The sequence below is a fragment of the Polypterus senegalus genome, chromosome 12, assembly GCF_016835505.1.
Source record: "Polypterus senegalus isolate Bchr_013 chromosome 12, ASM1683550v1, whole genome shotgun sequence".
Classification (NCBI taxonomy): Eukaryota; Metazoa; Chordata; class Cladistia; order Polypteriformes; family Polypteridae; genus Polypterus; species Polypterus senegalus.
The window spans coordinates 146511547-146537448 of record NC_053165.1 but is presented as its reverse complement, the minus strand read 5'-3'; the positions used below and the strand labels follow the sequence as shown (position 1 = coordinate 146537448).

Genomic DNA, 25902 nt, shown 5'->3' with positions numbered 1-25902 from the left:
ATTTCAACAGTTCACTCTCGATGCCGTGTTTCACGTTTAAAGTATAATCTCTTCAATAAAGTAAACAATTTTTGTATTGTATATATGTTGGATTTTAATTTATTGGTTCTTGTGTTTGTTACTCAAAGGCCAAAGAAGAAAAATGCTGTAAGTTAAGATCATTCCAAGATTCAGGTCACATTAGTAATTAAATTGGTTGAATGGGAAATTGTGTCGCTTCGTTTGGTGGTTGGACCCTTAGATGGCATATCCTTACCAGTGGCTTATTACTCCATCGTTGTTAATGCATGGTGCACTTACCACACTTCACTATCACAGGGGGCTCTGCATAACAAACCAAAGTCCAACCGAATATCAAACTGTAATTCATAAAATTAGTTAAGTTGGTAAAATTAACATAAGCAAGTATGTTTTAAAAATACACAGTGGGGACAGCTTGAAAAGAGCTGACAATATGAATAGGAAATACTGTGTGTGAATTTCTCCTTAGGGTTAATAAATTGTCTGTCTATCTATCTACAGTGGTGTGAAAAACTATTTGCCCCCTTCCTGATTTCTTATTCTTTTGCATGTTTGTCACACAAAATGTTTCTGATCATCAAACACATTTAACCATTAGTCAAATATAACACAAGTAAACACAAAATGCAGTTTTTAAATGATGGTTTTATTATTTAGGAGAAAAAATCCAAACCTACATGGCCCTGTGTGAAAAAGTAATTGCCCCCTGAACCTAATAACTGGTTGGGCCACCCTTAGCAGCAATAATTGCAATCAAGCGTTTGCGATAACTTGCAATGAGTCTTTACAGCTCTGGAGGAATTTTGGCCCACTCATCTTTGCAGAATTGTTGTAATTCAGCTTTATTTGAGGGTTTTCTAGCATGAACCGCCTTTTCAAGGTCATGCCATAGCATCTCAATTGGATTCAGGTCAGGACTTTGACTAGGCCACTCCAAAGTCTTCATTTTGTTTTTCTTCAGCCATTCAGAGGTGGATTTGCTGGTGTGTTTTGGGTCATTGTCCTGTTGCAGCACCCAAGATCGCTTCAGCTTGAGTTGATGAACAGATGGCCAGACATTCTCCTTCAGGATTTTTTGGTAGACAGTAGAATTCATGGTTCCATCTATCACAGCAAGCCTTCCAGGTTCTGAAGCAGCAAAACAACCCCAGACCATCACAATACCACCACCATATTTTACTGTTGGTATGATGTTCTTTTTCTGAAATGCTGTGTTCCTTACGCCAGATGTAACGGGACATTTGCCTTCCAAAAAGTTCAACTTTTGTCTCATCAGTCCACAAGGTATTTTCCCAAAAGTCTTGGCAATCATTGAGATGTTTCTTAGCAAAATTGAGACGAGCCCTAATGTTCTTTTGCTTAACAGTGGTTTGTGTCTTGGAAATCTGCCATGCAGGCCGTTTTTGCCCAGTCTCTTTCTTATGGTGGAGTCGTGAACACTGACCTTAATTGAGGTAAGTGAGGCCTGCAGTTCTTTAGACGTTGTCCTGGGGTCTTTTGTGACCTCTCAGATGAGTCGTCTCTGCGCTCTTGGGGTAATTTTGGTCGGCCGGCCACTCCTGGGAAGGTTCACCACTGTTCCATGTTTTTGCCATTTGTGGATAATGGCTCTCACTGTGGTTCGCTGGAGTCCCAAAGCTTTAGAAATGGCTTTATAACCTTTACCAGACTGATAGATCTCAATTACTTCTGTTCTCATTTGTTCCTGAATTTCTTTGGATCTTGGCATGATGTCTAGCTTTTGAGGTGCTTTTGGTCTACTTCTCTGTGTCAGGCAGCTCCTATTTAAGTGATTTCTTGATTGAAACAGGTGTGGCAGTAATCAGGCCTGGGGGTGGCTACGGAAATTGAACTCAGGTGTGATACACCACAGTTAGGTTCTCTTTGAACAAGGGGGCAATTACTTTTTCAGACAGGGCCATGTAGGTTTGGATTTTTTTCTCCCTAAATAATAAAAACCATCATTTAAAAACTGCATTTTGTGTTTACTTGTGTTATATTTGACTAATGGTTAAATGTGTTTGATGATCAGAAACATTTTGTGTGACAAACATGCAAAAGAATAAGAAATCAGGAAGGGGGCAAATAGTTTTTCACACCACTGTATCCATCCATCCATCCATCCATCTGTACAAATAATGAACTCCGTTTCGAAATGGAGTTCATCTTCTATACTAAAGTAAGCAAGCTATTGGAAGAAAAACAAATCTTGAATTTACAAGAGGATTTGTACAGAGGAGTCCACATCACATTGTTATGGAGGGGGGCCACATAAACTAACAAAGGGATCTAGTGCACATGTTTAAGGGTCAGGTCCTCACTAATGACTATTGATGATCCAACTAAGTCAGTTAACACTGAAAATGCCCAGAAATGATTGTAAGATACCTGTGGAGCAGTGTATAGTGGGAGACAATCTAGAAAATGCTTTAATTTAAGGGGCTCAATTCTAAATGATGATTCTCTGTTTTACCCTGAGCAAGTCACCTCACTTTCCAGTGCTTCATTTGCAGAAGTAAACCACTTTAGGATGGCATTCACTGGAGAAATTCACTTTAAAATGTGAATTTCCCCTTGGGATTAGTAAAGTATCGATCGATCGATAGATCGATAGATAGATCGATTGATCATGACATTCGCTCTTGGTGTGGACCCTGCATGAGTCACTTAACCTGCCAGTGCTCACATATGAAAACAGTCTTACAGTAGTCATAAACCACCATAGGATTCTGTTTAGAATAAAAGGTAGCTAAATAAAATCACAGATTTGAAGATTGTTTCTCCAGTACACATTCTGGCTGCTACTTCTGGTAGTACTTCCGCAAAACAGGAATTCAGGCGTATCAGTAACTTAAGTCTGCTGTCTAAATTAATAAAATGTGAATATTGAGTTAAAGATGTTTCCTTTTAAGTCATTTGATTTTTTTCCAAGTGGACCAAACTTCCAGTTATTCCAGTGCTGAAAAGAAAAAAGTTGAAGAGGCACACATTTTAGAAATGTAGGCTTCATCAAGTGGGTAAGGAATACTACACAGCAGATATATTGCCTCTCTTATAGTACCTTCTTTTCATCATGGAGGTAACCTTTACATTTTTTCTTGCACAGATACACATTGATGCAGTCCATCACTAACTGTATTTAATTTGGTCTGTACATTTTTTATGTCCATCTGTTTCATTTTTACTTTTAAATGCACTCCTTAAGTCTGCCGGTATCTTGTTGGATCAGAATGTCTACTTGCTTCAAAGGTTTTTTGAATTACTAGTGATAATTGTTTTTAAGGATAAAAATGGCAGCGACACAGTTGCTTTTAAGAAAAACCCAACACCATGCCCTCCACTTTGAATTTTGATTTTTTTTTTCATTGATGTTTGAACTGTTAAAAAAATAAGGTTAAAACAAATTCAACGATATTTATTGTGTTTTTTGAGTCACAAGGACCAAGGGCTTGGTTGAAACCTTAAGCAAAACCATTCTATAATTTTCAACTTTAAAATAATACTGAAGTTATTTTGGTACTGAGACTGGTTAACAATACATAACAAGAGGACATTTCTTTGTTTCTCTAGCCCTTGATTAATGTGTAACTCTGATCCTGAGATAATCTATCAGTGTTCTCAGCAATATTAGAACAGCGCTTCACATGTAATGGCCTTTCCATTATGTTATTGTCCTGAAGTTAATGTGAGGTGACTCACTTAGTAGAATGTTATTGCATCATACAGCTGTGATAGAGGGCCCATCGAGTCTTGTCAAGTTGGCGGTCCTAAGTATTCCAGCATATTGTGGGGCTTGCATTTCCCAATGAGGAAGGCACTGCCTTGTGTCTGGAGACTAGATGCCCTAACACAGTGCATTCCGTGTACTGTATTAGAACAAAATAAAATGGAGTATGCTTTGTCTGTAGCTTTTCACACCACTCTTTTTGTATTCACAATTTAATGAAAATACCCTTATGTAAATCAGGGGTTTATGTATGTGTCTGTAACTACTATATATATATATATATATATATATATATATATATATAATATGTGTCTATATATGTATATAGACATTTAAATCTAGACAGATAAAGACCATCACAGTAGTGCAGTGTTTACTATTCCAGCCTCACAGTGGAGGTCTGCACAGTACTGATTTTTCAGTCCCACTCCTAGCTACTCCCATCATCATAGTTCCATTAATGCTTCTGACTGCTCTCAAAAAATTCCAGTCTGTTATGGCTTTCCCTCAAAAGTTTCATCCAACAAAGGATTGCATTCCCATTTTCCCCTGGATAAAAGGTATGTGAATTAGGCTCATGACCTAAGTGAATTTTTAAAACAGCAGGATCTAGAAGAGGATGAATAGTAATTATCATGCATCTGTTGCTATGAATGTGCACCATATTATATGTAATAATTCATTTGGAAAAGAAAAAAACTTTACTGATACATGCATACTCTTTTTTTCTGACTGCATGTGCCTTTACAGTGAAATAGTATTGATTAGAATATGGACAATAAATTATGAAAGTAGTAAAACTATATAACAAAGTTTTTTGATTTACTGTTAAGGAAACATGTTTCTCAGAGGTTCTTCTCCTGACCACATGAATAAAGTATAACAGAAAATATCCATTCACAAATCCTAAATTTGAGCCTGCAGGGCAAAACCTTGAGTCGGGTTTTGTGGGAATGCAAGCCTCTGCCCCACACATCCCAGAGACCACGTTCACTTTCTAGCCCAGGCATTGCCTGTGTAGAGTTTGGACCATCTCCTTTTGTCTGCTAGGCTACTCCAGATTTCTTAAGAGTGTCTTTTGTGTTGCACTTGGTTTCTTCTGTGGCCATCACCAGATTGTCCGACTCTACTTGGATGACTGAGCTGTCAAATGGAGATACTTATGTACAGTATGTAAACACTTTACATATTATCAAAAGTATGTGTGTAATTGTGTGTGCATATATCTGTATATATTGTATATTAAAAATATAAAATGTATATTGCTATAAATGCGTATAATACTTATTTATATTATCTTTTTTACGTAAACATCTAGACAGTGGGCTCACAAATTATTAGTACCTTTGATAATGTTACTCAAAACAAACCTTGTAAAATAAGCAGCACCAGGGATAGTCAAAGTATGTCTACAAAAATGAGGGACACAAAGTCAAACCTTATTATTCTAATACATTCACAGCAAATGCAGATGTCTTAACTAACATGTATATTTCTCATAAAGGTAATTTTTTTTCTCTCACGTTTAAGAAAATTAAAAAATAAAATCTGCACTTTTAACTCTACCCATTTAAATATGATGGGGTATTTTGTATTTTTATTATACTTGAGTATGATGAAAGTAGTTAACAAATGAACACATTTTGACAGTTCAGAATGGCTATTGGTCTTATCAGTTGTTTGAGGCATGAAAGTTATATAGCCCAGTCAGCAGGACTTTTTTTTTTTTTTTTATGGCAATAAAGAAGGCACTCTGTTTGGAAGGATTGCATTAGAAAATTCAAGTTGCTGGAATTTGCTATACTTTGAACAGGGCATTGTCATTGAGTCCTGTGTTAAAGTCTCACACCTTGAGTATGTCGACCATGAAATATGGTGGATGATCTTTGAGATAATGTCTGTTTTGGTACAATTAACGTTGAGTATAAAGGTTTTATGGCTAAAACCTATCCTTATCTCTTCCAGAAATCTCTGGATTGTTTTGAAATTAATCTTCCTGCCTGACACTGACCCTAAACACACATATCAACAATGACATGAATGATTGAAAGCAGAATCAGTGTTTTGTAGTGGCCATCCATCTTCAGACTGGAGCCCAATACAAAAACACACCTGAATCAATGGGGGAGTCTGCCTGTAAGTGTAGACCTAAGGGCATCTTGGATGATCATCCCCAGGTTTTCTACTGTGTGACCTTATGGCTGACACCTTATCCACCTTCACAGCTCCCAGCGTAACCAGCACACAGGACGGTGTGTGACACACTGTCTTAATGAAATTAACAACAATTCCATTCTCTTATTTTGAAAATAAGAAATACATTTCAAAAGATGGTCCATGTAGACCTCGTTGCATCCGCAGGTGATCTGTGGTCCCACAATGCTATGTGACAAACAAGGCTCATTAAATGATTCGAGCTGAGTGTCCAGAGCTTTTTTTACATGGAGATTTAGTCTTTTTTTTCTCTTTCTTTGTAGTGTTAATCAGTACTAGTACTAATTAAGAAGGACAGTCTGGATATATGAAAGTTGGTCTTTTAAATCAGTTTATTCCGTTGCAGCGCCACAGAGCTCCATACCCCAGGTAGCTGCCTCTCTTATTCCAGCGAGACAGATTAGCCTGATTACTCTGCCAGGATGCAGTTGATGGATGACTGTCATTATCTTCTTAAACCTGCGTGACATTTCAGCATAAAGGGTGATAATTAAAATTTTAAGAGGGTTGTGTAGAAAATCTTGCGATTTGAAAGATTTTTGACATAATAAACCCTTGTGTGTAATGTCTTGTAATGGCAGTAGTTGACTCTATTGTCATCTGATTGAAGTTAGGATTGGCCTCCCTTTTTTTCTTCTTTCAGATACTATACGGTGTGTATTAGTTGAGAGATTTACAAGTTTAGAAGAAAGCTCTTAATGGAGCCTTTTATAGCACAACATTTGGGAGGGGGTTTTAATCATAGAGGATCATTTCCATGGTGTTCCTTTGAATTACTTATGCAGATCTCCTTCGGAGTCAGAAAAAAAACTTGCATAATAGCCTGTGGAGATAATTCTGATCAAACTTTTTAACAGAGCAATCTTTTATGCAGACATTTAAAGCACTTAGAAAAAGTTTTGCTTTTTCCTTGTTGTAGAAGTTGGCTGAATATTTCTAGAATTTGCTTATGCAAGTTCTCTAGTTCCTATGAAATCTTAATTTAAGATAAGAGGGATAGAAATATCCAAGTCCAAATTCTGGCCTGCAGCCCATAACAATAAAGACCCACATTATGGCAGCTCCATTGAGCTAGTGAAGGTTAGAAGTGGAAATAACTGAAGATAGGTAACAAAAAAATAGATATGAATGAAGAAGGCTTAGGCCAGAGGTGGAGATTTGGTTTATACTACCTTATATCTTCCTTGGTGTTGAGATCCACATTTGTTGAGACTACTCTGCATCATCTTTTAGAAGTGAATAACACATGTGGGAAACATGCAACAGTGTTGTGTTAATGACAGGAGTTAAGAAGACAGCATCGATCTTCCCACTAGCTGTAACAGCTGCACCAACAAGAAGGTAAAAAAAAACAAGGAAATTGAGAAGATCACAGTGCATGTGGTAGACTACAAGATGGACCAGTCAGTAAAAGTTAGACATGACTTGGTGAGTTGTAGACTTGTTGTAAAGAGAGATCATTACTGAAAAATTCTTCAAATTAACACTTTCTGATTTCCTCACATTTCATTGATCATTCGAATTTGTTTAAGATTTGTGACAGCACTCAGACGAAGGACCTTTATATGGTGTTATAAAAAAGTGTTATCACGAGCTGCTTTTGAGCCTGTCCTTTCTAAGCCTCCAACCAAACCATTGAGAGACATTTGCTATAAACTATAACTCTTACTAGTGAATCCAGACCTGCATAAGGACGAGGAAACATTCACACTTCCGAATGAATGTTTGAGAACATAAAGGATTGTTAACTTTCTGTCTAGAGCAGTGTAGTGAATACAGGTATTTGGCCTGATAAGAGCCATCTATTCTTGAAGTTTGAACCACTTCAGCACTTGTGTCCATTTATAATCCAAACTCGATTTTCAGTCCATTTCTCAGTGTAGTCACTTTATGAACAAACCGGTCCCATTGGCACTCGGCAAAAGTTCATCTTCCATTTTGTGTGGTAGTCATTTTCAGTTTGAATGTCACATCGTTCCTGTGGTAGTAATATCTTTAAATTGAGCATTAACTTTATATCACTGCTACAATCAAGGCCTGCTTTTCAGTTAAGATGTTTAAATATCCAGCTATTTCAGTTGAAAGGTTAGCATCCCGTCTCATCATTTTTGTTCTTTTGTGTTTCACCAAAAAATGTTTTCAGTGTTTCTGCTGGTATGTATGATACAGTATATTTGTTCAGTTTATAAAGGTTTGTATAAATTCCACCTGTTAGAGTGTTAGATTTAATAGCTGCCTGCTTATGTTTTAGACAAGGTTGAAGTTAATAACTCAAACAATGCCAGTCATTTTCAGGATACATTTATGCATAAATTCCTATGCAATTATATAGGGCTCATTTTGAGAGTTCTGTGTATGCATGTTATCCATTATATAAGTAAAAGTGTTGTATAACATAAACATTTGTTTCTTGTTTCCCATAAGTTGTTTTACAAGGCTTCAGTAAATTAGTTTACAGTTTCATCAAAGCATGTCATCATGAGTCCTTTAAGACAACCAAGCCCCCAAATCCCTCTTTAGTATCTGTGTTAATCCAAAGACTGTTGGCCAATGTTGGTGAATAAACCTCTCTTGATTATTCCTTATAATTGGATGCACATGTAGACAATAAAGGTCTAGGTGACTCCTGACTCAGACTTTCTATATTAGGGACTGCATAAATTTAAGCTGTTATCCCAGCGATCCACTGGCAACAGATGGTCCAGAGTCAAGTTTTCACTCTAATGTGAAGAACACAGAAGCCAAGCTCTTGTGAAACTCCTAGTTATTCTGAACTCAAAAATCAGTGCATTAAATCAATGAGGTGTACAACACATTGTTTTAAGGGTGGAATTGTTGAGATTTATTTGCTGGTTTTGCTTCTCTTCCGTTATGAGTAACTGAATAAAAGTTTTGCATTTAAAAATTAGCTGGGTCTTCATGTTTGCCCTCTCCAGTTGTAGTAACATGGCTGAAATGGTCTTTTGTGCTGAATTCTTCAAACTACTTTTTTTTTCTTTTCTAAACTCTTATAAAACAGTTTAAGTCAGGAAAGTGTGAATAAACTTTTTTTTTTTATTTAAAATAGCTGTCATTTGCTATTGTTCATAGTTAGTACTGACATTTGAGCCCAGAGAGTTTGAAAACAGTAACACCCAGGTGTTTGATATTAAATCACTAAAAATATGTGCATGACTCTTCAGTTTCCTTTTGATATTTAATAATGGAGCTATTAACAATGTAGTGGGTGTTGTGAATTTGAAATCAAACAGCACAATTCCTTTGTATCTGAAATAGTTTAAGACACGTACGGTAAATAATTGATGGTTTACATTTTCTTCCCGTAAATTAATTTTTCATTATCTGAAATCACTTTTTACATTATGGCACCTAGTAGTAACTTTGCACAACAATGAGGCCATGCCACAAAAAAGTCCTAAACCCCCTGTAGGTGTAACAGGTTCAGTCTGGCTGTTTACTACTTTACTCCTTTTGTCACTGCTCCACATCACTCATGTTTCGGTCCAAGTACTTCAGTCGATTACAGTTACTCTGTCTCAGACTGCATTGACTTTCTGGGACTCTTTATGGAATACTTTTATTCTTGGTATAAATGTATTTCTTTTGGTAGCTCACTCGATAATGAGGTGCGAGTTTAAGTGTTAATCTTGAATTTTGGAAAATTCTGTGCCTCACTTATAAATGCTTCACCATCCCTTTCTGATGAAGCGCCTTTCAGAATGAAACTCCAGTACAGTACTGTTTGCTTCATAATTTGGATTGAGCTCACCCAAGTGAGGTGAATTTCTCATAGCCAGAGGAGGGGTTGTGTTGTGGTTTCTGTTGTGCCTCTTTTGTCTTCATTTTATGCCTGATAATATTTTGAATATTCTTCTGTATTTTTTGGTCATTTTCCAGTAGGAACCTATATATTGTACGTAGTAGTACGTAACTGGTATCCAGTTGGTCACTCAACTTGGGATTGAACCTTGTCTGCTGTATTAAGCTCATAGCTTTGCCACTGAGTGTGAACACATAGGTAACCTATCAATAAACACACAAGGTAGTCGGATAGCATCACTGTAAGCACAGGTAGTCTTTGTTATTCCATGAGGAAAATTGTTTGCAGCAGGAAAGTATAAGGCTTTTTTACATAGATTTGTTAAGGTAAATAGGCACACTAACTGACAACCAGTATTATCGTATATATGCAAACAAGATTAGTACAAAGACGACAAATTACCTTCAGTACACTAAGTAATAATTCAGAGTTGAGCATTTTGCTACATCCTTAGAAGTACCAGAATTAAAAATGCTTATAGCTCTAGGAGTAAAAAAGCTCTTAAATCTGTTTCTCCTCACCCACCGAAACCTAATTCTCCAGTCTAGTGGCGACAAATGAAATTTAGGAAAAAGAGGATGGCTATTGTTTGACAGAATTGAATCTGCCTACTTTCTAACCTGTTTGTAATACAGCTCAGTGACAGATGTCTTACTGCAAACCAATTATTTCACTGCTATATTTTACAATGTTGTTATGATGGGTTGCTCTTAATGCTGAGGTTGCCAAACCAATATATTAAAGCAAGTGTAACAAAGAAGTGAAGAAGCAAAACTGTCATTGTGCCCGCTGTGACTTGTCCCCTAACATGAGAGTGAACCCTTTCAGCACTATCAGGTGGGCATACAGTTGCAAGGTTGTCAGCAACTGGTGTCCGTAACATGTCATGGTAGACTTAGACATTGAAAAGTGTTACAAAACTGTTATTATATGTAATAAAATATATGCTTTACAAAGGACCGTGTGCTAGTTTTATCAGTGAAAGGTGCTATCAAAAAAACAAAAATTAAGTGATGAAACCTGAGACCTCATCACAGCGTATTCCAGATTTTAAGTCTATGTAAGTTTCAGTGATTTTAAATCTGTAATACTTTGTCTTTCCAGACCAGTCTTCGGTCAGATATTGGACTTGGAAGCCCAGGTCAGTTGTCGTCGTCTGGAAAGGCTGGAACTCCATTCTACGCATTCTCTGCAACAAATCCAAGGAGACGGGCACTTCATGACTCTGCTTCAATTGGTTGGTTTTTCATTCTGCTCCTCCTCTTAGAACAGAGTTTATTTATTTATTTGTTTGTTTATTTATTTACTGTTTTAACTCTGGTGGTCAGCCCTTAAAAAAGTGTTCTGTATTTCATGCATTGCCACCTTTTAAATGGTCTTTTTTCTCTCTCTCTCTCTCTCTCTCTCTCTGCTGTGCTGCTAGCTGCCTTAAGCTTGCTAAACATATTGTAGTGATTTAGTGGCAGCTTCATGGAGAAACCTTATGAAGATGAATGTTGATCTTGCTTCCATTGTGTTCATATTACTGTTCAATTTATGACACCTAAATGTATTTAAGCCTTATATTAAAAACCTCTTGCAGTGATGTTTGGTCATCTCTGGAAGAATATTTATTTGCCTTAGAGTATTTTATATTTCTATTAAGTTGTATGCTGTGATGATTTTCAAGACTGTTCTCACAAAGTAATTGTTTTAACCTAACGGCACAACTCATCAAGACTAAATCTATGCTGATTCTCTCCATTTGAAGACACTAAAATTTCTATGGTTGAATTCTGTCTCACTTTGTCTGCTTTTAAAGGGCTTGGTGATTGCATAACGGGGCTAAACAGTAAGATGAAGCTTTAAAGGGGTGGGTGGAAAGTGTTGAACCAGCCAGTTACGTTGTATTTTTTTAGCAGTTTAAACCTTTCCCACTTCTGATATCTGCTAATATGTAAAACTTTGACTTGGAATGGCTCTGTAAAGACTGATTTATACTTCTGCGTTGAGCCTGGGCCATATCCCACATACTTTAGCTATGGTGTAGTCTGACCAATGCCAATGACTAAGTGCCATATTGATGTGGACCCTACTCGGACCCTGTGACTGATTGGCTAGTTTAGTATCTACATATTTCATGTTTCCGTTCATCTTCTCCTAATCTGAAGTAAACATTGAACAGGTCGAGGAAATACTTGTCGAAGAAGTTAGAAAACATTCACATTTATGATGCCTCATCACCACATTACCAAAAAAAAATCAGATAGCAGCCAACTTTGATACAAAATATCGCTTTTCTTCCATGCTACAAACACGGCAAGCCAAGTATAAAATGCCAAGCAGAAGTATAAATCAGTCTTATAACGGCTTGTGGTGAGCAGGACCATTACAGCTTTATGTAAAAATCACTTCATGATGAACATTGTGCTCTTGTGCTTATGAACAGTACAAAGCAAATGGCCTACCAGACTAGCACAAAATATAGTGACATAACATTTGAATATTTAGTTGGCAGCTCAAAGTTGTCAAAGCGAGCACTGACTTTTTTGGCCCTACTTTTCACGAGAGGATTTTATTTTTGGTTATGGATCTTCACCGTGATTGGTTAAAAACTCGCTCTTAATGCAATGACATAATTTCTTGGTTAACTTGACTGTACTGGCTTCCAATAACAAATCAATCTTTAAAACCCTGCTACTAATTTACAAGGAGTTTGCTTTCAGTGACCAGAAGCCCTTTCAGTAACCCGTGCAGTGTGATTTTTATCCGATCATTTATCACATCAATGTTTCTTCCATATTTATCTAATTAATACTCATGTTTTGCCCAGGATTATTTCTTACCTTGTTGCTAGAATCCTGCCCTATGAGATCCTGAGTGCCTGTAACTGGTTTGAGAATGTTGTTACATTATTTCCTTTTCTCCCTGTGTCTTTCTTGGGGTATTCCAAGTTTTTCTTGCGCATCCTAAACACTTGCATTTTGGATTTTTTTGTGTCTCTAAATGGTTCCAGTTGAGAGAAAGAGATAGAAGCTCCATCTTGTTTGTGAAGCTGTCTGATTTGGCACTACATCTCTGTGACCCAAACATTAGATTTTATGAAATCAATGGGCCATGTTTAACTCCAGTGGATAACTGTGTATTCTTGAGTAAGCCATTTTATAGGCCAGTGCTCACATAGTAGAAACACAGAAGCAAGTGAACCATGCCAGTCATGTGCCTCAAGATGGCTTTTACTATTAAAGGGTGCAAAATGAATGACCATGTGCCCTCTAGTGGCTGATATTGGATCTTGAATTACAAATCTTCCTTTTGATTTTCCACCATTTGTGCATTCTGGGACCCTGATGGATTCACTTTAACTGCCAGTACTATTTGAAGACAGTGGTACTATACCTGTAAAATGTCTTCTGATGGCCTCTCACCAAAGGGAGATGCTATATAAAATGAAAACTGAATGAATGAAGGACTCTGTAGCCCCCTAGTGGATAATGTATTCAACTATAAAGCACAAGCTTGCAAATTCATGCCCCACCAGAACTACCATGGCAGAAATGTTCAAACAAGTGTACTTTGTGAGCCTTGAGATGGTATTCACTATTAGGAAATAGAAACTTAAATGAATTAATATACGATGGCAGATTGAGACCGCAACATTTCATTCGCTGTGTAACCCTCAGAGTGTCTGTGTCCCAAAATAGAAATATGGAAACGATCATACTAGGCATTTGTGATAAATAAAATTTAAATGAAGTCTGTTAAATAGAAGGAACTTTCAAATGACTGAGAGCACAGTATTTCAAAAAAACTGAATAGGAATACACCTTCAAATAAAATCAGGAGTGACCTATGTGAATTTTTACCTAATTATAAGAAACAAATCATAGCATAAGGGAAGAAAAACTTTTGACTTTTTGTAGTTTTATTAAAAAACAAATCTGACACATTAAAAAACAGGGCCTTTTTTACATGATATTTTCCTTTATTACTAGCTCTTTGGAATTCACTGTGTCCTCTAACAGCATCAAGAGTACCTGGTTAAATGTATCTCATAACACTTTTATTTATCAAATTTTTTCAGATCCTTTGCAAACGAAGAAAGTCAGAAAAGTGCCCCCTGGATTGCCTTCCTCTGTAAGTTTCAAAGCTGCCATTTTTACATTTTGGTTGCTGAAAAACTTTCTCTTTTTTTTTTTTTTTAAACATTCTGAAAATAAATAAATGGATTCTGCCTTTGTGGTCTCCTGCCATAGTGTAGCCTTAAGTATGTATGGGTGTGGGTTCTCCCCCCTCTGGCCCGATTGTGATTTGTGGCTTGTAGATACACTCTGGCCTCCTTGTCCGAGTGAACCAATGAGCACCTCTCCTGGGACGATAGCCAGGACAGAAACTGTCAAAGAAGATCGCCTATCCAGGTCTTTGGATGTTTAATTAGTCATTATGTTGCTGAACAGGAGGACAGGCAGAGATTAATAGCTGCGAATCTTAGAAATTTACATTTGTAATAATCCCAGTGGAACTGAAGACATTAAGATTCGAAGGAAGAGTGGAGCTCAGCTTGTCTCAGTAGGGCTGGGGTTATTAATATGCATAAATCACCAAGTCGGAGGCTCATTGTGAAGCCCTGGTGGATTTTTAAAGCCTTCATTAAGCCTTTCCTAACTTGAGCCCGGCATCAGAAAGGCTTTAAAGCAACTAGTTTGTTGATCTGTCTTTGCTTGAATATGTATCCTCTGAGAATAAGGGGCTTTGATGAATAAGGTTGGAAGGGTTTTGGTTAAGGAGGGGTGGGGAGAAGAATCATTAATGGCGGTGATAATCTTGGCAGTGGCAGTGTGCTCTTTGCTTTTAAATGCATTTTATGTTTCAAAGGTGGAGTCGTCTCCTTTTTTAATATATACATTTGTAATATAAATGACTTTATGTTTACAAACTGAACAGGAAGCAAAAAAAAAAAAAACACCTCTGGGCAACTATGGAAAATTATTTTTATATATTTATTTTCTCCCCTGAACAAACAAGTGAGGGAAGCACAGTGAAGAATGAGAAACAGAGAGAGAGAGAGAGATCCTCTGCCTTGCGGGGTACATCTCTTTGTTGTGTAAATGGATGTTGGGCTTTTATTTGTCAGTACTTAACACATGGACGCAGGTGCACTTGGATGAGTCATAACTCAAAGCGCTATATGCTGAATGGAACAAAGTGCACAGACAGCCAAGAAGCAGGGAATAAGATCTTGATGTGGTGTTACTGGTGCTGGGGTGGGTGGGGGTGTGTTTCTTTTTTATTATTGTTATTATTCCTTTTTAACTCCAGGTTGTGCACATGGGTGTCTTGGAGGAATTTCTCTCTAGCCTTTACCTCTTCTGGGCTGTCTGTCTTTGGCTGACTGCGGGGCGGAAAAAAAAAAAAAAGGCAGGCGCAGAGAAGGGAACTGTTTCCTGCTACCACAACACCCCTCTTTTCCCCCCCAACACACACACACACACACACACACACACACTGTTCATTCCAGATGGAGATGATGCGTTTCTTACTGCCTGGGGCAGCTGTGCTCAGAACCTGCAGCCTACCTGAAGGCGGGATTGCAGCTGCCGGCGCTCTTGAAAGCTTTTGCTTGCATAAGCACTCGGGCCCCACTAGACGCTGAATAGCTGCTTGATAAACAAAATGAGCACAATGCTACCAATCATTATTCCCCAGGCTAGGAATATTTTTCAGCAGCTAAAAATAGTTTTTGTAATTTACATTTTAACCGTTGTGCATTATGCAGTCGTGGATTTAAAACTCGGCTATAGGTGATTTGTGCTGGATTAACACAACTGTTGGAAAAGTGGTGGCAGGAAATGATGGGGGGGGTTGGGGGGGAAGGCCACCATCCCTATTCAAAATCAATAAGTATTTAATGTGGAGCAGCAAAGTTTCAGCTGAGTCAGTCTCATAAAAATGATGGTAACTGCTTTTCATACAGTTACATAACAGAAGAGTTATAATTACTGGTGTATACTATCACATTTCCGTGCTACTTAATGTATTTGAATAATCTTGAATTGCACCTTGTTTCCTTGTCTTTTTTTAGACTTTAGTCCCATGAGCTTTTGTAAATAATCTTGTGATGTTGCTCACTGTAAGAGGAGGTAAATTATATAAATAGTGACTGATATTAAATTATTTAAAGTAGATAATTAAAACATGGCACAGTGGTTAGCATTGCTGCTTCTCAGTCAGAGCTCAAATGCTGTCTTTGTAGAGTTTACATGTTTTCCAAGTGTTACTGTGGGTTTTCTCCCAAGTCTCCCAAACATGCTTGTCACATTAATTGATCGATCTAAACTGGTACTGTATGAGTGAAGGTGCCCTGAACTTGGTAGGAGCCCTACTCAAGGTTGGTTGCTGACTTGCACAAAATGCTGCCATGATAGATTCCAGTTCCCTATTCAGTAAATGAGGGGAAAAAAATGACCAAATAGGTTTTAGCCTGGTTCTGTGTTTTCTTCCATCCCTTTTCCAAACTTGCTTAATTCTGATTACACTTGCAAGGAGAGAAATTATAAAAATGGTAACAAAATCTCACATAATGTTATTTTCTGATATACTAATATTACGTATTGTTTTTTAAAATAGTGTGTGCGGCTACTGCTTCTTTAGGAGTGCCTGCTTCAACGTAAGACCTGCCTGGCAGTTTGCTTGTTTACCTTACAAGGTGCCTTTTGACTGTGCTTTAATTTTACAATGTGTTATGGTTGGATTGAGAGAGCTTTCTCTCTCATAATCAAAATTATGTATGAAATATACGCTATATGTAATAATATAAGCTGTGGAGGATCTTCCTGTGACTAGAAGTCCTCCAACTCTACTGATGTTTAAGCAGCTCTTGAAAATGAACCCATTTACAAAGAATCTTGGACCTTTGTAGATCATTGGTCCTTGACCCTTCTGGTCTAATCAGCCATTATGCAGCTGTTATTTTGGCACAATTCTAATTTTTCGTCTGTTCTTGAGACTAACTATTGCACTGTACATCTTGGACTCTAAGTTTCTTCTCAGTCCTTTCTAATCACTCATGTTTTATGTTGTGTTAGTTGTGTTTGATAAAGATGTGTGTTTATAATAATAATGATTATTTGGCTAATATGTCTTTTGAAATTATTTCAATATACTAAAAACTATAGTTATCTGTATATTTTAAAATGTATAACAAAAAATAATACATTTGACAAAAATGTTTTTAGGTGTGATAACTTCAGAGTGCATATTGAGCAGTTCAGGTTTTGGGTGGAGTGCCCAATTGTTTGAAAGTCGTGTACAGGCTAGTTTGTTCCCAAAACTCCAAAGAGGTGATTTGTTGATGGTTGCTTTCTCTAAATTAGTAAAGAACACACAAAAAAAATCAAGAAAAACAGAACATTTAGCTCACTATAGCTTGCTGATTCCAGCATAACAAAAATGGTCTGTGTACTTTTTGGTATTTGAAATTTCGTTTTAGAAGCAAAAATGAAAAGAATTTTCAGATTTTGATTTTTGATTAAAGAATAAAATGAGGGAAAATAAGGTACTTTTTAATTCTATGGTAACAAATAGCAGTCATAAACTTAAAATTACACACACTTTTCTGGATTTATTTGCGATTCAAATAATGAAAGTGTAATAGCTCAAAAACAACAAAATAGATGCATTTTCGTTGTCTGAAACCAGAAGTAGTACTACTTCTGAGCAATTTATGACAACACGTGCGAACAGTCCTCCTCACAACACATCGATCGACGGCCTTGAAGTTACTCCGGCATCAGCAGAGAAAGGACTATTACATTGTTTTTCGGAACAGTAAAAGAGTGACACTCCGGGACGAGGACATGACGGCAGAAAAACTGAGCCGCATCTTTTAGGTAAAAATACTAGCTTTGCAAACTTTGCTTCATTGATGTAGCAGTTCGTTTATGAATATTGTTGTTACTTACTGCGAAATAAAGGGTGTTTTCTTGTTTCTTGCATTTTTCTTTTCTGATGTGCAAAAGAACAAAAGGAAAAAAGTAATTGTTTTGCGTTTTTCATTTTTTCCCTTTTAAGTTGAAAATCAAATAAGTGTCTCTCTTTCTTTTTTTAAATATTTTCTGAAATAAAATTTCAAATACCAAAAGGTACACGAACCAAAAATGCCCCAAATAACTGAGATTTTAATTTTTCCAAGCTGTTATTTCAGCTGCACCTCTCTAACTTTTCTGTGTCTTATATCCATTTCTATCTGACTGTTTGTTTTTTCTTTTTTCTCTTTTTCATATATGCAAAATTAACTTAACTAACTTTTATTTGTACTCTGGTTGAGTAATAATATATATTATGTACCAGCTGCCATCAAACTTTATTCTCTGTATAACATCTACATAATTTTTATCATGTCTTTTTGGATAAAAATAGGATATTTCTTCAGTTGTATGTAATGCCTCATACTTCACAGTTTTGAAAAGTCTACTTGCTTGTTTGTACTTTCTATATTACACTGTCAATCCTGTGTGTTATGTGACACCCCATGGTTCCCATGCACTAGATGTGGCTTACAAATGCAGGCTCTTCGCGTAAAAGTTTAGTATGGAACTGACAAACCTACAGGTCGTCATTAGGAAGTCTGTAACAGGGCTTGGTTGAGATATTCCTGGTAACTGCTCCCCCAACAAAGTCAGAATTACCGTATACTTTAATTGAAATAATCTGTTTCATATGGCTCAATTTGTTTGTTTTTTTTACAAGTTGAAGAAAAATATCAGAATCCTGCATTCCAACCCAAAGGCCATTTACTGAGTAACTTTTATTGTGGAGCAAGGTATTGAGTAAAATTTGAAAATGACACACAGAGTGTGTGCAGATTTTGTCTATATTGCTATAAACGAAGTATGTGCAGACTGCTTTATGACAATATTAAGTGTATAATGCTAGATGCTGTTAATATACAGTATGTATGTATATATATATAAGAGCTTTTACCTGACCCGGAAGTGATTGAGAATCGCATGGACTGGGGATTGGGAACACTTCCGGGTCAGGAGATATAAAGGACTGTGAGAGCTCCCAGACGGCGAGCTGACCTGGGTGGAAGGGTGGCAACGCGTCTGGGAGCTGGAGGATTGTTTGTTGTGATTTATTATTGTGAGTTTGAGTATAGTGGTGGAGAGTGTGCTTTGTGCACTGTGGAAATTTAATAAAGTCAATCTGAGGACTTTTACCTGGTGTTTGGAGTCGTGGACAGGGGTTCAAGGGAGCGAGAGTGCCCCCTATCTACCACAGTGGAGTGGTCGGCAGGATACTCTAGCATCGTTTGCAGAGGACCTGAAACAAAAATTTCTGTGGGAAAAGAACCCTGAACAGACAATATACATATACATATACATATACATATACATATACATATACATATACATATATAAATAAAATATAGACCAGCCAGTGCCTGTTTGGCATCCATTCATCACACTTGCCTCTGTTCACTTCTGCCATTGATGTATTTGAATGTGCTTTGTTTAAAAATCACAATATAGCCAATTCCATATTTGAGAAATAAGTGTTAATTGGAGACTAGAGTGGCAGCCATGTTTTGTTGACTCAAATTCGGCACTAGAGGGCATCACTGCATACTTCCCAGATAGTGGTAATTTAGTGAAAATAGGAATACTTTTGGGAAGTGCTTGATTTCTGATCAAGCCAAACTATACTGTTAGACTAACGATGTGTCATAACTTCCAAGTCTGAATTATGAAGTTTGAGGTCATACATGGTATTATCATAAATCCCTGTTACCTTTCAGCTTTGTCACTGTTGTACGTGCTAGCCTCCTGAGTGTAGGACAACCATTATCCTACACTTAGGAAATCTTTTTGGTGATATTTTGCATCAAAGCCCATCTTGATATTTTGAAAGTCGATCCCTTTGAGATATGGAGCAATTGGATTGTAGCGAGTTGTGTTTGAGATCAGTCTTGCCTTTCTAAAGTGCCATCTTGCAGATAACAATCACAACGCTTGCTGTGACTTTTGCTCTATTAGCTGAGGTGGGCGGGGAGTGCTGTGTGGCTGGTTCTTCTCCCCTTAAGGGAGCGCTGTTCGTTGGAGCCCAGGCTGTGAATGACAAAAAGATTGTCATTTGCTTTTGACAGATCGTTCAAGTAACAGTCTCATTCTTTGGAAAGCAATGTTAAGAGGAGAGCTGTGAAACAAAAAGAGCAGGAGTGAGGAAGCTTGCTGTGAGCTGCTGTCCCCCTGTTCTTTGAAGTGTATAAAGTTTGAAATTTTACTAGAGTTTTGAAGGCTGGCTGTTTTTTTTTTTTGTTTTTTTTTTTAAAATAAAGAACATAATAAACGAGAAATGGGAGTGATGACCAGTGCCTCAGAATTTTGCTCATAGGGCCACCTGCAGGAAGAGAGGTGTACTACAGTCCTGAGATTGGCTTGCCATGCGTTTCTTTGAACTTCGGCATATAATAGAAGATCAATGCTGCACCTCAGCTTCCAGTTTGGAGGCCTTCCTGTGAAGTAACGTGGGAATAAGCAAAGCTTTGTGTTCCTCAGATCTGAAGAAATATATTGAGCTCTCATCTCCTTTCCTGTTTGCTGTCTTTTGTTAGAAGCTTTTATAGTGTTTTCATGCGACCCTTTTGTCTTTTAAAAATATATGGTGTGTGTGTGCCTCTGTGTGTATATTTATTTATTGTGTATTGAATAGAGTGCATGCATTTTGTATTACATGTATGGTATATGTATCTATATTGATACTTTATACAGATATACACACCATTACCTATGTATATAGATAAAATGTCTGATGTATGAACCATTTTATGTTTATGTACCAGAACATACTAAAATGACTAATATTATTGAGAATTTACCACCTGTTGACAAAGCATTGTTTTTCAGTGACTTTACAGATTTGGACTGTATAAAATAAAAATGCAAGGTATAAGGAAAAAAGATATCTTGAAAACTATGTCATTTCATGTAAAGGTAGTTGGTTTCTTCAAAAAAAAAATTAATGAGAGAAACACTTCTCTTTTGTTTCCATCCTCTCGGAAACTCTCCTACCTGTTGCTTGTAAAATGGCAAAGTGCAGGTAAATGCAGTAGCAGTGACTTTCACGAGAGACTGAAGTGTTGTCAGCTGGAAGCCATTCAGTCTGTGCTTTGAGACATTTCCCTGTCCATTTATCTTGTAGTTGAATTGTCTTGTAAGCTACTTTATCTTGGACTGCTTAGTGATCTTGTTTGCTTTTAAGTCACCACGGGATTGTGTTGACGTTAAAAAGATGCTTTATAAACTAAGGACAGAAATCGACCTGTAGACTGCTTTACAATAGTAGTTCAAGTAAGCCCACAAATGTATGTGCACACAAAAAATGTGTATGTATACACAGGTAGATGAAGGCCGTTAATCTGCACTGTCTGTTAAATTGTTTTCTATTTATTTATTCCACATTTAATATACACATATATATATATATATATACATACACACACACACACGCATGTATGTGTATGTACAGGGTGGTCCAGATCTAATTATGCAGATCCAGATCGTCTGGAATGCTTTGATTTGTGTGGTGACGATTCTAGTTCAGCATGAAGTCAATTCTTCATCTCGTCATTTCACACACTTCTCGATGGTCTGGGATTTTTCGGGTGATTTTCTATGTAATAAACTTAAGTTATAGTTTAATGAAAATTGCATAATTAGATCTGGACCACCCTATAGATATGTGTATGCATATATGCGTATATAAAATTATAATGTGCACAAAGCACCCTACACTCCACAATGTTCATGCAAATCACAATACTAAATCACTAATCAATACAATCCTCCACTCCCAGACGCGTTGCCACTTTTCCTCCCGACTCAGCTTAATGTCTGGGATCTTCCACAGTCCTTTTATAGTCCTTGACCCGGAAGTGTTTCTTCTGTCTCCGTCCATGTGACTGGTAACACCACTTTTCTTCAACTTGGAAGCACATCATTCCTCTTGTCCATGTGACTCGGACGTACTTCCGGGGTGTAGGGCAAATAGTTGCTGCTCCTCCTTGCAGCGCCTTCTAGTGGCTCCCGTGGTATCCACCAGGGCTGTGGATAAAAACTCCATTGTCCATAATTCCCTGCTGGCATTTGGGCACCTCTGTTACACCTTGCAGCCTGGGGATATTGGCCGGGATGAATGGCCGGCCATGTACCACTATATATATATATATATATATATATATATATATATATATATATATATACACACACTCACCTAAAGGATTATTAGGAACACCTGTTCAATTTCTCATTAATGCAATTATCTAATCAACCAATCACATGGCAGTTGCTTCAATGCATTTAGGGGTGTGGTCCTGGTCAAGACAATCTCCTGAACTTCAAACTGAATGTCAGAATGGGAAAAGAAAGGTGATTTAAGCAATTTTGAGCGTGGCATGGTTGTTGGTGCCAGACGGGCCGGTCTGAGTATTTCACAATCTGCTCAGTTACTGGGATTTTCACGCACAACCTTTTCTAGGGTTTACAAAGAATGGTGTGAAAAGGGAAAAACATCCAGTATGCGGCAGTCCTGTGGGCGAAAATGCCTTGTTGATGCTAGAGGTCAGAGGAGAATGGGCCGACTGATTCAAGCTGATAGAAGAGCAACTTTGACTGAAATAACCACTGTTACAACCGAGGTATGCAGCAAAGCATTTGTGAAGCCACAACACGCACAACCTTGAGGCGGATGGGCTACAACAGCAGAAGACCCCACCGGGTACCACTCCTCTCCACTACAAATAGGAAAAAGAGGCTACAATTTGCATGAGCTCACCAAAATTGGACAGTTGAAGACTGGAAAAATGTTGCCTGGTCTGATGAGTCTCGATTTCTGTTGAGACTTTCAAATGGAAGAGTCAGAATTTGGCGCAAACAGAATGAGAACATGGATCCATCATGCCTTGTTACCACTGTGCAGGCTGGTGATGGTGGTGTAATGGTGTGGGGGATGTTTCTTGGCACACTTTAGGCCCCTTAGTGCCAATTGGGCATCATTTAAATGCCACGGGCTACCTGAGCATTGTTTCTGACCATGTCCATCCCTTCATGACCACCATGTACCCATCCTCTGTTGGCTACTTCCAGCAGGATAATGCACCATGTCACAAAGCTCGAATCATTTTAAATTGGTTTTTTGAACATGACAATGAGTTCACTGTACTAAAATGGCCCCACAGTCACCAGATCTCAACCCAATAGAGCATCTTTGGGATGTGGTGGAACGGGAGCTTCGTGCCCTGGATGTGCATCCCACAAATCTCCATCAACTGCAAGATGCTATCCTATCAATATGGGCCAACATTTCTAAAGAATGCTTTCAGCACCTTGTTGAATCAATGCTACGTAGAATTAAGGCAGTTCTGAAGGCGAAAGGGGGTCAAACACCGTATTAGTATGGTGTTCCGAATAATCCTTTAGGTGAGTGTATATACACACCATATACCTGTATATGTATAATTTATTTGGTAGACTGTGATATTTTTTAAAGGTACCTTAAAAATATAGGGCAATACATTACTAATGTTGCAAATGGCTATTTCTGATTGAAATGACTGATTTATAACTTATCATTCACATAAGACTTTAAAGCCCCAATTTCAGCAGCCATTTCTCTGATGCCCAAATTATAAACTTGCTTAACTTAATCTGAATTAATCTTGTTTAAAAGCTATTATTATTTGAGAAACCTTTGTAATTTTGTTAGCAGAGCTGAAGCTTGGTATTCTGTCCCTAAAGCAGGTAAATGTGCTTTTCTTGGGTTGCAAAGTATAGACATTGCTAAAGTTCAATTCTGGTTTTACGAATGCCCAAAACAAAACCGCTTCTCAAGACTCTTGTCAGTCAGTCTATTGGCTGTTTTGTAGAATGAATTTTGTTCTATGCGACAGATTTCCAATTAGCTGACAATTTCATACAAGGGTGTCCACTATAATCTGTAAAGAAGAGGTTGCATTGGATCTAACCCAAAAAGAAAACAAAGGAAAAGGCCCAGATGCACAACTGCACAAGAGGATGAGGATATGAGTGTGTGTAATGTGAGAAACAAATGCCTTACAAATCCTTAATTGGTTGCTTTCTTCAATACACACCAAATACTAGTGTTATATGCAGCAGAGGAAAGAAAAGGTTAATATGGCCAAAGGAATACAGACATAAGACGGTAAATTTATGGGTGATTCCAAATGATTTGCTCACTTTTAGCCTTTCTTTTGATTTAACAGTGTCTTTGAAATTCTGCCTCTAAGGCCAGCATCCCAGAGTCGTCTTCTCAAGCACCACTCACATTTGACATGTACTATTTAAGGAAGTAGCCAATTAAGGACCTATATGGCATGTTTCTCCAACTGCAGTCTCTGTTGTACTTGTATTGTGCTGTTGTGCATCAGAGGTTTCCGATTCTTCAAACCAGCATCCAGTACCCACTATGCCATCATGCCACCTTCAAGTCAAATATATGATTTCTTAATTGTTATCTTGTTCAGGGCAGATCCCCTGATTCCTGCCTTGCACCAAAATCTGTCCAGATCCTGAAATATAAAAAAACAAATGACAGATGGATTCTGTCTGTCTTGCATGTGCAAAAGGACTCTCCATAAGATATAGATTGTTAACATGGTGACAGTGACTGGATTATTATCAGAAAGTAACTTGATTCTGTTATGGCTAATAGTGTTCTTTGCAGTGTTTGCAGGGAACCTCTCCACATTTTTTCATTACTCAATTACTGTAAGTGATGATCGGTCTTTTTTTTTTTTTTTTTTTTTTTGAAGAATAGATGTGTTTTCTGTCTTTTTGATCACAACCTTTTGAGGTGATGAAATGTGGTGCTGCACCATTGTGTCCACCAAGATCCTGTTGCATTTCAAGTTAGTCTTTGTGTTGTCTGTGTTGTGCTTAGACTGTCTTCTTCAGCCCACTATGGAATAATGTTTCATTGTATTACACTGATATGTGTGTGTTCGTGCAGGTGCCTGTCTGTGATTATGATGCTATCAGACTGATTGACTTCATGTGTTGTCCCATTCAGACATGCTTTGAGCTTTGATAAGTTCCTGCCCTTTGTGACACTGGCCTGATAATAGGAAAGGCAGAGGATGAATAGGAGATGTCTTTATAAAGTACCATGTGATTGTGCTGATGAAAGGCACTATATTTAAAAAAAAAAAAAACCTTTTTTTTGCAGTATGCTGTTGTTTGATCCTGCATGTTCTACGGATTACTTTGTAAAACACCTACTGATGATGAACCTGATGAAGGACATAGTGTAAAACTTACATGTCACCCAAATTCCTGAAATGATCATTGTGTTTTGTTTTTTTTTCTTTATTCTCTTTTTAAAATTTTTGTCAAGGTTCTATTTTTTAGTCCCCATATTATTTCTCAGATAAATACGATTTGTCCCCTCAAATTGTGTAGTCTGTATTTTCACAGGTACATTGTAAATTGTAGCGATATTTCTAACGCCCAACAAGTGGAACAGACTTTTGCTACCCTTGTGTTGAGGTTCCTATTCTGTTACTGTCTGTATTGCCAACCACCTGTAAGGTGGTGATGTGAATGTGTTGTGCATCTCAATATTTTTACCATGCATGGATTCAGAAGATAAAAGTGCAGTCAAAGTAAGCTCCTGTTTCAGAGTTGCAAAGGAAATCTGAAACTTCAGCACATTTACTTCATGTGCAGTATTGAAAGGCAGTCAGATCTACACAGCGGCTGCTTTTCATTCCCACAGTTTTGGGACCTCAAGAGTTACTTATTACAAGCAATTAATATTTCATTTGGAATGTTGAGCTTGTATTTTAATAAATACCAACTTTAAATGCAGGAAAGCAGCTCATCTATAGAATATATTGCATCTGGGAGGCCATTACACGGTATTAACTTCATATTAATACTTTCTTCCACAAGAGGGTGGTGTTGAGTTTCTGACCAGACTGAGAGTTTTGACTTGCAGTATTCTTGAACTGATAGCTAACAGCTATTTTGGGCAGAAAAAAAAGAAACAGTTTCTAAACTACTGAGAGTTTAGTCTTTGTATTGCCTTGTTGAAAAATGTTAGATAAATGCTCAGGTAGTATAGA

At 37.5% G+C, this 25902-nt stretch overlaps 1 protein-coding gene across 4 annotated transcripts in view; it reads left to right on the top strand.

Annotated features, from left to right (window-relative positions):
* The window catches only part of tcf12 (transcription factor 12), a 285014-nt gene that overhangs the window by 197391 nt on the left and 61721 nt on the right, over positions 1–25902 (top strand). For all 4 annotated transcript variants that reach the window (XM_039770242.1, XM_039770241.1, XM_039770243.1 and 1 more), the window contains 2 exons: positions 10887–11019; positions 13846–13898. In XM_039770242.1, coding sequence (XP_039626176.1) covers positions 10887–11019; positions 13846–13898 — 186 coding nt within the window. The remainder of the gene's footprint in view (positions 1–10886; positions 11020–13845; positions 13899–25902) is intronic.